Here is a 16,509-nt window from a genome sequence, read left to right as displayed (position 1 = left end):
CTCAGTGCTTTAACACACTTTGCCACTGGGGCTCCTGCTGTGAGAAGGCAGAACAGCGATACACCCCAAAAGATTTGTACTTGCAAATGGTTGCCATAACATGTGCGCAATTAACAAAGAATATATACCTTTGGCTTATCTAAAATTGACCAATGGCTGAGGGTCTTCCTCACCTTCCACACCTACTTGGCACAAGTGATACCAATGACCTAACTTGTTTACTCTGAGCTTTCTTCCCTCCTTGGAACCTTCTGGAGAAAGGCACCACTCACAGGGAGGGAGGGAGGGAGGGGCATATGCAGAGGCAAAGCCACATGGGCAAAAGTTCACTATTTTCTGGCTTATGGTCCCTGCACCAGAGCAGAACCAACCTGGACACAGCGTATGATCTGAAAACACAGCAATGCTGGACCATGCTGGCAACCACGTCAGATGACACAGAGAAGCTACTGAAACCTACAAGAAGCAGGTGGAGAATCTCAGCAGAAAGGAAGAAACCATGAAAATGGACACAATCTGGACACCACTATTAAACAAAACTTGTGGGGAGGAAGGGGAACATGAGCCAGGAATGTGACGCAGCGGCTCAGAAACCCAGTGGGATTAATCCATTATTTTCATTTATTGTTTATTTAAAGCATTTGTATTCCGCCCTTCCTTCTCACCCCAAAGGGGACTCAGGGTGGAGCACAGGATATATATGGCAAGCACGCCATAAAATAAACCGTAAAGATAAAACACTAAAACCAGTTATCTTCACATTAAAACCATTATTTTTAACCATCAGAAGTCAGCTGAGCCTAGTGCACGGATCCAGGGAAGTCCTGCTCCCTCTCTCTTCTCTTCTCTTCTCTTCTCTTCTCTTCTCTTCCGCCTTGGTCGGACCACTTTACATGGAATCACACTGTGTCCAGTTCTGGGCACCGCAACTGAAGGGAGAGGTTGACTCTAAACTGGAATGTGTCCAGAGGAAGAGGGAGACTCAACGGCTCCAGGGCCTGGAGAACAAGCCCTATGAGGAGCGGCTTAAAGAGCTGGGCATGTCTGGCCTGCAGAAGAGAAGGCTGAGAGGAGACATGATGAGGGCTATGTATCAAAATGTGAGGGGAAGTCATAGGGAGGAGGGGGGCAAGCTTCCTTTCTGCTGCCCTGGAGTCTACGATGGTGCAATATCGCTGCCTTGCAGCGTTTTAATTTTTTTATACTTTTTATGTTTTAATTGTTTTGTTTTATAGTATACTTGTTGCTGGCCCTCGTGGCAGAATGTAAGCCGCTCTGAGTCCCCTCGGGGAGAAGGGCGGGGTATAAATGCATGTAATAAATAAATAAATAAGACATGGAACAATGGCTTCAAACTACAGGAAAGGAGATTCCACCTGAACATCAGGAAGAACTTCCTCACTGTGAGAAGGGCTGTTCAGCAGTGGAACTCTTAAGCAGAGGCTGGATGGCCATCTGTCGGGGGTGCTCTGAATGTGATTTTCCTGCTTCTTGGCAGAATGGGGTTGGAGTGGATGGCCCATGAGGTCTCTTCCACCATGACGGTGGGATGAGAGACAGGGCCTTCCTTCTCCGTGGCGGCCCCTCGTCTGTGGGTCTCCCTCCCCAGAGAAATCAGAACAGCCCCCTCCACCGTCTTTCAGGAAAAAACCTAAGACATGGTTGTGGGACCAAGGGTTCAAGCAGTAACTGTAGCACTGCAATAATGAGAATACTTTAAACTGATGGACTAATGGACTGACCTTAGGCTATGATTTTGAACTTGCATGATTTTAATGGATGTTTTTAATACTTGACATTTTAATACTTGGTTTTAATTTTGACTGTTATTTGTGTAATTGTGTGTTTGGCATCCAATTGCTGCTGTTGTGAGGCCGCTCCGAGTCCCCTTTGGGGTGAGAAGGACGGGGTACAAGTGTGGGAAATAAATATTTAAGTAAATAGGCCATAGCAAATCTATGTGTTAATTCATTAACAAATCTCTGAGTAAGTGTTTTGAGCGTGTGTTCCTTATTGACTGATAGCAAGGTATTATCCACAACCACATCCAGGGCAGAAGCAGCTGGGATCTCAACAAGCTTTTTTATTTCCCGGATCTTTGTCTTTCAGACCCAAATGGTCAAAATAATGTCTTAGCTGACATTAACAAAGACAACTTCTTGATAAAATAAAGTCCTGGGAACCTTAAAATTGCATATAGTGTATACAGGGATTGTATTGCACTACTATAGTGGACTCTCCACATTTGTGTGGTTTACGGTCTCGGGACCCCCACAAAAGTGGAAAAGCATGAAGATCTCTCATATACACCAACGCTCGGAGCATGGGAAATAAGCAAGACGAACTCCAACTCTTAGCACAGCACCACACATACGATGTCATAGGCATCACTGAAACCTGGTGGGATGACTCCCATCACTGGAATGTAGCCATTGAGGGCTATAACCTCTTTCACAGAAATAGAACAAAAAGGAGAGGAGGGGGAGTAGCTTTATATGTCAAAAACAGTTACGTTGCAGAAGAAATGCAAGACTGTAATCTGGGAAACCAGCTAGAAAGCATCTGGATAAGAATCAAGGGAACCGGGACTCAAAAAGATCTTGTTGTGGGTGTCTACTACAGACCTCCGAGTCAGGATGAAGGACTTGATGAAGCCTTCTGTCAACAGCTGACCAAACAGGCACAAAGAAGAGATATAGTAGTCATGGGCGATTTCAATTATTCCGATATCTGCTGGAAAACAAACTCAGCCAAGAGTACAAAGTCCAACAAATTCCTCACTTGCCTTGCAGACAACTTTATGGTCCAGAAGGTAGAAGAGGCAACAAGAGGATCAGCAACTCTTGATCTAATCTTAACAAATGTGGAAGACCTGATCAATACAGTTGAAGTGGTTGGATCCTTAGGGGCAAGTGACCATGTGCTCCTGGAGTTTGCAATACAAAGGAATGCTGAAACTAAGACAAGTCAAACACGCATTCTCGACTTTAAGAGAGCTGACTTCCAAAAAATGAAGGAATTACTGAGCGGCATTCCATGGACACCAATATTAAAAAACAAGGGAGTTAAGGATGGATGGGAGTTTTTCAAAAGTGAAATACTCAAGGCGCAAATGCAAACACTGCCAACAAAGAAGAAAAATAAGACAAGTGCAAAGAAGCCAGAATGGATGTCCAAAGAACTTCTAACTGAGCTAAAGCTCAAAAGTGACATGCACAAGAAGTGGAAAAGGGGAGAAATCACCAAAGAAGAATTCAAACGTATAGCCAACACCTGTAGGGAAAAGGTTCGCAAGGCTAAAGCACAAAATGAGCTCAGGCTTGCCAGGGACATAAAAAACAACAAAAAAGGCTTTTTTGCTTACGTTGGTAGAAAAAGGAAGAAAAAGGAGGCGATAGGGCCTCTGCAAGGAGAAGATGGGGTGATGGCGACAGGGGACAGGGAAAAGGCAGAACTGCTCAATGCCTTCTTTGCCTCGGTCTTCTCAGAAAAAGAAAGCCATCTTCAACCTCAGCAACATGGAATGGGCGAAGGATTGGGGGAACTCCAACCCCAAATAGGGAAACAAGTTGTCCAGGAACACCTGGCCTCTCTAAATGAATTCAAGTCCCCAGGGCCAGATCAGCTACATCCAAGAGTATTGAAGGAATTAGCGGAAGTTATTTCAGAACCACTGGCAATTATCTTCAAGAGTTCTTGGAGAACGGGAGAAGTCCCAGCAGATTGGAGGAGGGCGAATGTGGTCCCTATCTTCAAGAAGGGAAAAAAGAACGACCCAAACAATTACCGTCCGGTCAGCCTCACATCGATACCAGGCAAGATTCTGGAAAAGTTCATCAAGGAAGTGGTCTGCAAACACTTAGAAACAAATGCGGTCATTGCTAATAGTCAACACGGATTTACCAAAAACAAGTCATGCCAGACTAATCTGATCTCTTTTTTCGATAGAGTTACGAGTTGGGTCGATACAGGGAATGCTGTGGATGTAGCCTACCTGGATTTCAGTAAGGCCTTCGACAAAGTCCCCCACGACCTTCTGGCAAACAAACTAGTAAAATGTGGGCTAGACAAAACTACGGTTAGGTGGATCTGCAATTGGCTAAGCGAACGAACCCAAAGGGTGCTCACCAATGCGTCATCTTCATCATGGAAAGAAGTGACAAGTGGAGTGCCGCAGGGCTCCGTCCTGGGCCCGGTTCTGTTCAACATCTTTATTAACGACTTAGACGAAGGGTTAGAAGGCACGATCATCAAGTTTGCAGACGACACAAAACTGGGAGGGATAGCTAACACTCCAGAAGACAGGAGCAGAATTCAAAATGATCTTGACAGACTAGAGAGATGGGCCGAAACTAACAAAATGAAGTTCAACAGGGACAAATGCAAGATACTTCATTTCGGCAGAAAAAATGGAAATCAAAGATACAGAATGGGGGACGCCTGGCTTGACAGCAGTGTGTGCGAAAAAGACCTTGGAGTCCTCGTGGGGAACAAGTTAAACATGAGCCAACAATGTGATGCAGCAGCTAAAAAAGCCAACGGGATTCTGGCCTGCATCAATAGGGGAATAGCGTCTAGATCCAGGGAAGTCCTGCTCCCCCTTATTCTATTCTGCCTTGGTCAGACCACAACTGGAATACTGTGTCCAATTTTGGGCACCACAGTTGAAGGGAGATGTTGACAAGCTGGAAAGCGTCCAGAGGAGGGCGACTAAAATGATTAAGGGTCTGGAGAACAAGTCCTATGAGGAGCGGCTTAAAGAGCTTGGCATGTTTAGCCTGCAGAAGAGAAGGCTGAGAGGAGACATGATAGCCATGTACAAATACGTGAGGGGAAGTCCTAGGGAGGAGGGAGCAAGCTTGTTTTCTGCTGCCCTGCAGACTAGGACACGGAACAATGGCTTCAAACTACAAGAAAGGAGATTCCACCTGAACATCAGGAAGAACTTCCTCACTGTGAGGGCTGTTCGACAGTGGAACTCTCTCCCCCGGGCTGTGGTGGAGGCTCCTTCTTTGGAGGCTTTTAAGCAGAGGCTGGATGGACATCTGTCGGGGGTGCTTTGAATGCGATTTCCTGCTTCTTGGCAGGGGGTTGGACTGGATGGCCCATGAGGTCTCTTCCAACTCTACTATTCTATGATTCTATGATTCTATACCACCAAACCGTCTTAATCCGGTTGACCATATTTAGCACACAAAAAGCACAATATATCTTATTGGTTTATGATTCACCAAACGTCCAAAGAGATTTAGTTTAGATTTTGCTCTTTGGCAGCTGTGATTTCCCAGAAGAGGCGGCAGAGCTGCAAACAACCCCCTTTTATTATGGATGGGAAATTTGGGATTAAAGAAATCCCTGAGAACTACACCTGCAAATGTGGAGGGCAAACTGTATGTCAATGTTGAATCAAGGTGTGTGGCAGTGAAAACCAAACACATAACCAAAGGGGATCAATCCAAGATTTATTATGACAACAAACAAGACAGTGAAAAGCAATAGGTGGAGATCAAAGGAGTGACCATACATTGTACATAACGGAATAGGGATAATAATGTCTGAAGCAAGACAGTTGAATCCAAACCCGTGCCACCAACACAGAGGCAGGAAATGATGTTCAAAGGCACTTTAGATGGGACATTAAACCCCATTTTGGGCTAAAACCAGGTCTATACTCCCCCATCTCCAGTTTCAGCAACTTTAACCCTTATAAAATCTCTTTTGCAAAAAAACAAAATAAAAAAGAGAGCAGAGATTAAAAACAATACAAAAAAAGCAGAAATTGTATATCTAGCTTGAACTACACAGCAATGGTATGTTTGTTTCAGATGTGGTTTTGTATTTTATGTTATCTAACTATAACATAAAACACAAAACTAAATCTGAAACAAACATACCAATGAAACAGACACACAAACTGAACTAACTAACGAATAAACAGACACGGGTTCCTTTCTTAAAAAAACTCATTTTATCTGTTAATTTTTATCCCTTATTATTATTCTCCCTTTAGATATTATATAACCATACTTCTACTTTTGATAATACTCTTCCAATTAATAAATCTTACAACTGACATTTGCTGATATTGTTGTCAGTTTGTCCACTTTGGCTACTCGGCAGCTCTTCATAAGCCATTCTTTTTGCGTTGGAATAAGACGTTCCTTCCATCTCTGCGCATAGTCAGTCCTTACTGAAGTGTATCGCAGTATCGATCCATGTTTCTCTCCACTTGATCGTCCAGCAGTCTCAACAAATAAAACCCTGGTTTCATCTCACCTTTATTACTTCCAGGATGAAATGTATTTTAGGGTTATTATATGTTTTTCAGGCTGTATGGCAATGTTCCAGAAGTATTCTCTCTGACGTTTCGCCCACATCTATGGCAGGCATCCTCAAATGTTTTTAGCTCCAGCTTCTGCCAACCTAGCAGTTCCAAAACATGCAAATGTATTTTAGTTCAATCTTTCTGCAATGCAACACATATTATAAAATATCCCAACTTTGTGCTTGCATTTCAAACATTTACAAGAGTTGCCTTTGTACATCTTAGAAAGATTCTGGTGTCAATTAACACCATTATCTCCAGTGTGAATTCTATGATGTTTACGTAGATTGTGACCACGTGTAAAGCTCTTTCCACAATCCAGGCATTTATAGGGTTTCTCCCCAGTGTGGGTCCTTTGATGTGAACGTAGACCTCCACTCTGACTGAAACTACGTCCACACTCCAGGCATTTATACGGTTTCTCCCCAGTGTGAGTTCTTTGATGTGAACGTAGACCTGCTTTATGAGTGAAACTCCTTCCACACTCCAGGCATTTATAGGGTTTCTCCCCAGTGTGAGTCCGTTGATGTGAATGTAGACCTGAACTGTCAGTGAAACTCATTCCACATTCCAGGCATTTATAGGGTTTCTCCCCAGTGTGACTCCTTTGATGTACATGTAGATGTCCACTCTGAATGAAGCTCTTTCCACACTCCATGCATTTATAGGGTTTCTCCCTAGTGTGAGTCCTCTGATGTGAACGTAGATTTCCACTCTCCGTGAAGCTCTTTTCACATTCCTGGCATTTATAGGGTTTCTCCCCAGTGTGTGTCCTTTGATGTGAATGTAAATTTCCACTACAAGTGAATCTCTGTCCACACTCCATGCAGTTATAAGGTTTCTCCCCAGTGTGAGTCCTTTGATGTATATGTAGGTTTCCACTCTCAGTGAAACTCCTTCCACACTCCAGACATGTATAGGGTTTCTCCCCAGTGTGGGTCCTTTGATGTATATGCAGATGTCCACTCTGAATGAAGCTCCTTCCACACTCCAGGCATTTATAGGGTTTCTCCCCAGTGTGGGTCCTTTGATGTCTCTTCAGATTTCCATGCTGACTAAAGCTCTTTCCACATTCAATGCATTTATAAGCTTTCTCCTCCATGTCAACAGCGTTAATAGAATTGCAATATGGACACTTGAGTCTTGTTTTTCCTTTTCTGATCTAGAGGGAGTTTAATTCAGCAAGATCAACACTTTAAGAGGATTTCTTTTTCGTATAGGACTGATTTCCTTACGGCACTTCGGTTTCCAAATTCCTCAATATCCACTAGAAGCTGCTTTGTTTCTCATCAAGCCAGGGGTAGCTTCATAGGATCCTCATGTCCCTGGTAAAGAAATAATAATAATAATAATAATAATAATAATAATAATAATAATAATAATATCAACAACAACAACTTTATTTTTATATCCCGCCCCATCTCCCCGAAGGGACTCGGGGCGGCTTACATGGGGCCAGGCCCGATAAAACAAACAAATAACAGTAACAAAGCAATAAAACAATTATCCCAGTAAAAAACATCAACATCAATAAAAACAATCATTAAAATCAACAAGCAGGATACAGTGTTAAAAACAGGAGACTAATTCGTAGATCCCAGGCGAAATGCAGAGTGTTACGAAATGAGAAAGGAAATCTCAAGTTGAATGGACAATAAAGTGCGGTATAAAATGGCAAGACAACAACAATGGGACAAAAGGTTAAACATGAAGCTCCAAACCTCCTTCATCTCCAACATTATCCTCTTTTTCCTTCATGGATTATGTTGACAATGAAAATACCAAGAAATAGAGGCATGAAGTGTCTCAGGGACATACGCAGAAACCAACAAAAGCAAACAACAAGGAATGGATTCAGACACTGAACAAACGTAACGGAGACCAGTTGGTCATGGTTCAGAGGTGATTCAACAAACATAGAGGAAGGAAGGAAGGAAGGAATGAGGGAGAGAAAGATAGATGGGTGGAAGGAAGGTATGTAGGAAGGACAGAAGAAAGGAAGAAATAAAGGAATGGCAAAAGAGTCGATAGAAGGAAAGGAAGGAGAGAGTGAGAGAAGGAAGGAAGGCAAAAAAGAACAGAAAAAAGGGGAAGGGAGGGAGGGAGGGAGGGAGGAAGGAAGGAAGGAAGGAAGGAAGGAAGGAAGGAAGGAAGGAAGGAAGGAAGGAAGGGGAACTGCTGTTTTGGGAGGATGAGGTCTCTTCCAACTCTACTATTCTATGCTTCTATGAGTCAACATGAAATGTGGTTAAAGGAACAGAAGAGAGGCAATGATTTATTCTGGATAATATGTTTCAGTGAATTTCAGCATGCGCTAAATTCGTGGGTCACCTCCTTGCACTAACGAACAAAGGCAATCGCAGATTCATAAACAAGAACAAACAGATCCGGATCCAATTTCATTGAACACATATGGGAACACAATTAGTCGTGGCTCAAGGTAAAGAAAGCAAAAAGTAAAAAAAAACGACAGAAAGATTGAAGGATGGAAACACAGAAGAAAAGGATAAAAGGAGGAAGGAATGGAAACTCTTTCCACTATTACAGCATCACACTGATTTCTGATCCAAACTGGGAGGGGGGGGGGGGGCGATACCCCTGAAGGCAGGGCCAGGGCCCCAAAGGATCCCCACCCCACACCCCTCGCAGGCCAGAGAGCCCATTGGCCACAACTCAGCGTAGACTACAACAGGGAGGGAGGGAGGAATGGATGGAAGGGCAGCGGTACCTATTGATCTACTCACACTCTGGGGGTTGGTGCTCATCTCCATTTCTAAGCCAAAGAGCCAGCGTTGTCTGTAGACACCTCCAAGGTTATGTGGCCATAGGCATGACTGCATGGAGTGCCATTACCTTCCCGCCTGAGCGGTACCTATTGATCCACTCACACTCTGGGGGTTGGTGCTCATCTCCATTTCTAAGCCAAAGAGCCAGCGTTGTCTGTAGACACCTCCAAGGTCATGTGGCCATAGGCATGACTGCATGGAGTGCCATTACCTTCCCGCCTGAGCGGTACCTATTGATCCACTCACACTCTGGGGGTTGGTGCTCATCTCCATTTCTAAGCCAAAGAGCCAGCGTTGTCTGTAGACACCTCCAAGGTCATGTGGCCATAGGCATGACTGCATGGAGTGCCATTACCTTCCCGCCTGAGCGGTACCTATTGATCCACTCACACTCTGGGGGTTGGTGCTCATCTCCATTTCTAAGCCAAAGAGCCGGCGTTGTCAGTAGACACCTCCAAGGTTATGTGGCCATAGGCATGACTGCATGGAGTGCCATTACCTTCCCGCCTGAGCGGTACGTATTGATCCACTCACACTCTGGGGGTTGGTGCTCATCTCCATTTCTAAGCCAAAGAGCCAGCGTTGTCTGTAGACACCTCCAAGGTTATGTGGCCATAGGCATGACTGCATGGAGTGCCATTACCTTCCCGCCTGAGCGGTACCTATTGATCCACTCACACTCTGGGGGTTGGTGCTCATCTCCATTTCTAAGCCAAAGAGCCGGCGTTGTCAGTAGACACCTCCAAGGTTATGTGGCCATAGGCATGACTGCATGGAGTGCCATTACCTTCCCGCCTGAGCGGTACCTATTGATCCACTCACACTCTGGGGGTTGGTGCTCATCTCCATTTCTAAGCCAAAGAGCCGGCGTTGTCAGTAGACACCTCCAAGGTTATGTGGCCATAGGCATGACTGCATGGAGTGCCATTACCTTCCCGCCTGAGCGGTACCTATTGATCCACTCACACTCTGGGGGTTGGTGCTCATCTCCATTTCTAAGCCAAAGAGCCGGCGTTGTCAGTAGACACCTCCAAGGTTATGTGGCCATAGGCATGACTGCATGGAGTGCCATTACCTTCCCGCCTGAGCGGTACCTATTGATCCACTCACACTCTGGGGGTTGGTGCTCATCTCCATTTCTAAGCCAAAGAGCCGGCGTTGTCAGTAGACACCTCCAAGGTTATGTGGCCATAGGCATGACTGCATGGAGTGCCATTACCTTCCCGCCTGAGCGGTACCTATTGATCCACTCACACTCTGGGGGTTGGTGCTCATCTCCATTTCTAAGCCAAAGAGCCGGCGTTGTCAGTAGACACCTCCAAGGTTATGTGGCCATAGGCATGACTGCATGGAGTGCCATTACCTTCCCGCCTGAGCGGTACCTATTGATCCACTCACACTCTGGGGGTTGGTGCTCATCTCCATTTCTAAGCCAAAGAGCCAGCATTGTCTGTAGACACCTCCAAGGTTATGTGGCCATAGGCATGACTGCATGGAGTGCCATTACCTTCCCGCCTGAGCGGTACCTATTGATCCACTCACACTCTGGGGGTTGGTGCTCATCTCCATTTCTAAGCCAAAGAGCCAGCGTTGTCTGTAGACACCTCCAAGGTTATGTGGCCATAGGCATGACTGCATGGAGAGCTGTTACCTTCCCGCCTGAGCGGTACCTATTGATCCACTCACACTCTGGGGGTTGGTGCTCATCTCCATTTCTAAGCCAAAGAGCCGGCGTTGTCAGTAGACACCTCCAAGGTTATGTGGCCATAGGCATGACTGCATGGAGCACCGTTACCTTCCCGCCTGAGCGGTACCTATTGATATACTCACATTGGCATGGTTTCAAACTGCTAGGTTGGCAGGAGCTGGAGCTAACAGTGGGTGTTCACTCCACTCCCCGAATTTGAACCTGGGACCTTTCGGTCTGCAAGTTCAGCAGCTCAGCGCTTTAACACACTTCACCACTGGAGGCTCCTAGATAGATATAGATATAGATAATACATACCCTCTCCTTGGCTCCAGAGGCAGCTCTGCTTCAACAGCCGCCTCACCAATATGGCGGAGGTGAAGACCTCTCTTTCCTCCTCCTCCTCCTCCTCCTCGAAGGAGACAGAGAAAATGGAGGCCCTCCTTCTTCTTCTTCTTCTTCCCAGAAGCCACTCCTTCTTTGGGGGGGGGAGAGTGACCTCACCGCAGGCCCCTCCCTCTCCATTTTGGGGAGGAACCGGAGGAGGATGTGGCCAGAAGAGGGCGGGCTTCTCAAAGGATCCCGGGTCTGGAGAACAGGAATCCCTATGAGGAGCGGCTGAAAGAGCTGGGCATGTTGAGCCTGCAGAAGAGAGAGAAGGCTGGGAGAGAGGAGTCAGGAGGAGGGCCAGGGATTTATTTATTCATTTATTTCCAATATTTCTATCCCGCCCTTCTCACCCGAAGGGACTCGGGGCGGCGTACAATTGGCAACAATTCGATGCCCACACATCATTAAAAACAACAACATATAAAAATGTATGACAACCAATTAAATACAGTATAAAATATAAAACATAAAACATATGCTTAAAATCCATTCGTCCAATATCCTCCTACTTTATCCATATAACAGTCTGGGTCGTCTTTGTCATTTATTCGTTAAAAGCCTGGGCACATAGCCATGTTTTTAAGGGATCCAGATGCGAGGGGGAGGAGGGAGGGGGCTTCCTTTCTGCTGCCCTGGAGACTGGGGCGCCATGGGGCAAGGGCTCCAAACTTCAGGAAAGGAAGGAGATTCCGCCGGAACATGAAGGAGAACTTCTCACTCTCTTCCTGCCCCGCGTAGAGTGTGGTGGAGAGGGAGTCCTTCTTTGAAGCAGAGGCTGGATGGCCATCTGTGGGGAGTGCTTTGAAGGTGGTTCCCTGCTTCTTGGCAGGAGGGGGTCGGGCTGGGTGGCCCACCAGGTCTCTTCCCTCTCTAGGACTCTCTGGCTCTAGCCAAGCCGAGTTTTCCGCCATCTGCGCTGTAGTTCTCATCTTGCCCGGTTCATTTCGGAGCCTGGTTCATAACAGTCTGCCTTGGTCAGACCACTTTACCTGGAATCACACTGGGTCCAATTCTGGGCACCGCAGTTGAAGGGAGATGTTGACAAGCTGGAAAGTGTTACCAGGTGAGAGTATAGCGGAACCAGTAGCGTCCAGTTAACACCATGTGCAAAAGACTCAGACCAGGCAGAGGAATTTAAAGAACAAAGGAACTTTACTCTTGCTTGTTGAGTTGAAATATAAAACAGTTCTGCAATCGTACAATGTCCATGTAGTTGCATAAGATCAATAACTAATCAATCAGCATTCAATATATACAAAATAGCATATTCAAACTGCTACTTGACCGTAGCTAGAGAGGGCCGTCTTTTTCTGTGCTCTCCCTCCAAGCTCAAATTACCAACTGACAAAATCAGCCATCTGCCAGCAAATCGATACATTGTTTGAGGCGTGGCTTTGCCTCTGCCAAGCTGAGCTCTTTTGCAGAGATCTCCTGCAAACATCTTTGCAAGGATTTCTTTACACACACACACACATAGCAAATTGGCACAATAGAAAGCGTCCAGAGGAGGGCAACTAAATTGATCAAAGGTCTGGAGAACAAGCCCTATGAGGAGCGGCTTAAAGAACTGGGCATGTTTAGCCTGCAGAAGAGAAGGCTGAGAGGAGACATGAGAGCCATGTACAAATACGTGAGGGGCCAGCAAAATATATACAATGCTGATAGAGGCTGATGGATGTACAATACGGGATCTGAAACGTATGTGGGAAACGGAGTTTCAAATCACGGAACAAGAGATGAGAAATGTGGTAGAGACAATAGGGATGAAAAAGAATGCCAGAGTACGAGAAATGAGGAGGAAAATATTGCACAAATGGTATCATACACCCTGCCAATTAGCATACTAATTAGCATACAATTAGCATATTAAAGTGCTGGCATGGATGTCATCAGAAAGGGCAGTTTATGCCCATGATGTGGGAATATGATTATGTACAATATTTTTGGCAGACTATACAAAACGAGTCAAATACTAGGAAATGAGTGGCTCATAACCAAGGAAATAGCGGGATTAGGGGAAAGAGAGGAAATGGGAAATAAAAGAAGCAATAACTGAATATGCACAAGCAGTAATAGTATTAGGGTGGAAAGATAAGTCAAAATGGTCAGTAAGTAAATGGTACCAATATATGGTGGAGCAAATGGAATTTGAAATTATGAATGTGAAACTAAATGTTGTAAAAACTAATGGAAACAGAACAAGAGAAATGGAAGAAACATGGACAAGGGTAAAGAATCTGGAGATCAAGCCATAAGGAATAAGATACAAATGTTATATAGTATATAGGATGAAAATAGTTAAAGATGAAGCTATAAAGATTGTCTCACAAAGAAATGAATATATAAAAAGAAAACAATCCTCGTGTTGGTATTGGGAATTGTAAATGTTTTGTATGTCTACGGTATCCTTGCGAGGTGAAGGAAGCAGGAGAGGTCAGGTACAGGCCAACTTGGGCCTTCCGTCCGGGTGTTTTGGACTCCAACTCCCACCATTCCTGGCCTCTGGCCCCCCGTCGGAGGGGGAAAAGGAAGGGGCCTGAGGCCAGGAATGGTGGGAGTTGGAGTCCAAAACACCCGGACGGAAGACCCAAGTTGGCCCGTACCTGATCTGTATTCTTGATCGGGTTGCTGTGAGTTTTCCGGGCTGTCTCTCCTGACATTTCACCTGCGCCTGTGGCAGGCATCCACAGAGGTGGTGAGGTCTGTGTTGGAGAACTAGGCCGGTGGGGTTTATACGTAAAGTCTCGCTTATCCAACATAAACGGGCCGGATAAGCGCAAATGTTGGAAACCTGGCTTTTCACCCAGGCCTTTGGTTAAGCTCGCCCATCCCCATCATAATTACAATTATACTCCTCGACCTTTTGTACTAGTCGCTTTTTTCCTGATTACTTGATATTAATTCAGGGCTCCTCCCTACCCATTTAGATCTTAAATGAATCTACTGCACTTTATCTATTTAAAATTTGTAACTCATAATGTGCACCTTGCTTATCCACTATTGCAACCTCATTGTTTTTAATTCGATGTTTTAATACCGTGTTGTGTTTTTTCGGCTGCTGTGTATATATTATTATTGGTTTTTATTATTGTTCTTTGATGTTTCATATTTTATTTTATCATTGTTTTGTATCTGATTTTTTTGTGAGCCGCCCCGAGTCCCCTTCGGGGGAGATGGAGGCGGGATATAAATAAACTTATTATTATTATTTATTATTATTATAATAAGAAAGGATTAAGGAAAGGCCCACTACACGTCAAATTACATTATGATTTTACAAATTCAGCGCCAAAACATCATGTCTTACAGCAAGTCTGCCACGTGTTTGGGAGCGTGGCTGCACTTGTGTTGCTGTTGTTGGTGTTGGCCCGCTAGGCATTGCTGCCTAGAGAAACAGCCGTGGATCCGGGCAGGAGGCAGACTGCGTTGGATAATACAGAACGTTGGATAAGTGAAGGCTGGATAAGTGAGACTCTACTGCAGGGGTCCCCAATCTAAGGCCCGGGGGCCGGATGCAGCCCTCCAAGGTCATTTACCTGGCCCCCGTGTTGTCGACCGCGTTTTAGGGGATCGGGCCCTTAAGGAGAGACCCGACCCGGTCCAGAGGGAACGGACCTTGGCGAAGCCAAAAGGAGAATATAAGCCGCAATACAACCTAAAGCCCGAAATGAAGAAGGTTCGCCAAAGTTGAAGGAAAATCCGCCAAGGAGTCTTTATTGAGCAATTCAGCTGAAAAGGACGCTAATAGCGATCATTCAATCTACTAGCGTAACATATGTTTCAAATAAAGCCATATTTATACAATGTTTCGGTCTGACAGCCCTTTGAATTTCCCGCCCCGCTCCCCCGCCCATCTGATCGTGGATAGGCTAGGAGGTTGAACGAGGCGGGCTTTCGTTTCCCGCCTCGCTCTGCTGGCCCAATGGGGAGCCGCTTTTTTGTCCCCACTCGGGCCAATCAGGGAGGAGGAGGCGGGAGCTATTGAAACAATGAAGTGACCGGACAGGAAATATCAGATTAATCCTGGCCCGGCCGATTTCTAAAGGAATTAATGGCACCCATCAAGGATGTCCGGGGTCCTGTCACGTTCACAGATTTTAGATATGCCTTGGGGTGTCAGGGGGAAGTAGAGAAGGGTGGTGATGAGCCGTCATTGACGGGCCCCACAGGGTGCCTTCCTGAGGCGTCCTGGCCTGGGATATGACAATGTTTACCTTGGGGTCGAATCACCTTTAGGAATTTGGTGACTCAAGCCCTATATTGTCCATGCGATCGGAATGAGATTGGATTAAACTGTGGCAGATTATCCTTTTGTTTTTGGGAAGGGAGGTCTGGATCATGGGGGCTAGGGTTCACGTTGGGGTCATAATATTTCCCATTTGATTTCATGATTTGACAATTATATGGGATAGAGTGAAAATTAAAATAAAGTTGGAACATAAACCCTGCTGGGAAGAATACATATTTTCCGGGGATCCCAAAGAGTACAAATACATACAGGCAGATAGATAGATTTCAAGGAAATAAAGGAGAATCCATAAAGGTGGGTGACATTGCATAAAGGGGAATCATGAATGATATAAACAATAGAAAACATTTGATAAGAACGAAGTTTACAACATCTGGGGAACCCAATATAGAAGTGGAGTTCTAGCAGCATGATTTCACAATTCATGAAGTTAGCCCAACGATTAGAAGTTCATACAACAGTGAGTCATGAGAGTGTCCAAGTACATAGAATATGAAAATTCACAAATACATGAGGAAAAAGAGTTCATAAGGAATTCATAGAGATGGCATGGGGAAGGGGCACAGGTGGGTTGTAGTCTTCGGAAATATAAGATTCCATAAGTCCAGGGATAGGTCTGGGGAAGAGTGTTCTTCTCCTTCATAAAATTATGAAAGTATGAATGAAACGTGGAGGGCACCCGTCCGGGCACCCCCTGGCAGCTGCAGAGAGGGTGAGGGTACTTGGAGATCCATGTCTCCCCCGCGAGAGAGCGATCCCCCCATCCCCAGTTCACAGAAAGGGGCTAGGGATCTCTTCCGCGGGGAGAGGAAAGTCCGGGATAAGGCAGCAGTTTGGCTTGAAAGGAGCAGTCGGTCCCGTTTGACAGTCAGCTGTTGAGGTGCCGAGAACTGGACCGATTTCGGTTCCGCTGGTGGTCTTCGAGTCAGGAGCCTTAGAAAGGGTTAGGACTAAAAGAGGAGCGTTCTAGGGGTAATTTTGATAGAGATATGAGCCGATTTGTATCGTCCGCCATATTAATCTATGGCGGAGAAACCTCAGCCGGAGTTAAAGGGACGGGAGAGAGAGAGAA

At 45.5% G+C, this 16,509-nt stretch overlaps 1 protein-coding gene across 1 annotated transcript; it reads right to left on the bottom strand.

Annotated features, from left to right (window-relative positions):
* Positions 1-5,455: 5,455 nt before the first annotated feature.
* Positions 5,456-7,630, bottom strand: LOC134298736 (zinc finger protein 239-like). The gene has a single exon (XM_062979805.1). It carries the CDS (start codon positions 7,425-7,427, stop codon positions 6,564-6,566), a length of 864 nt encoding a protein of 287 aa, XP_062835875.1. The 5' UTR covers positions 7,428-7,630; the 3' UTR covers positions 5,456-6,563.
* Positions 7,631-16,509: the final 8,879 nt, after the last annotated feature.

Source organism: Anolis carolinensis, chromosome 4 (assembly GCF_035594765.1).
Source record: "Anolis carolinensis isolate JA03-04 chromosome 4, rAnoCar3.1.pri, whole genome shotgun sequence".
NCBI lineage: Eukaryota > Metazoa > Chordata > Lepidosauria > Squamata > Dactyloidae > Anolis > Anolis carolinensis.
Note: the sequence above shows the minus strand (reverse complement) of the source record. Positions and strands in the feature narration are given on the sequence as shown.

Coding starts and splice junctions, on each gene's coding strand:
- LOC134298736 (XM_062979805.1), bottom strand. CDS start 7,427: ATGGAGGAGAAAGCTTATAAATGCATTGAATGTGGAAAGAGCTTTAGT.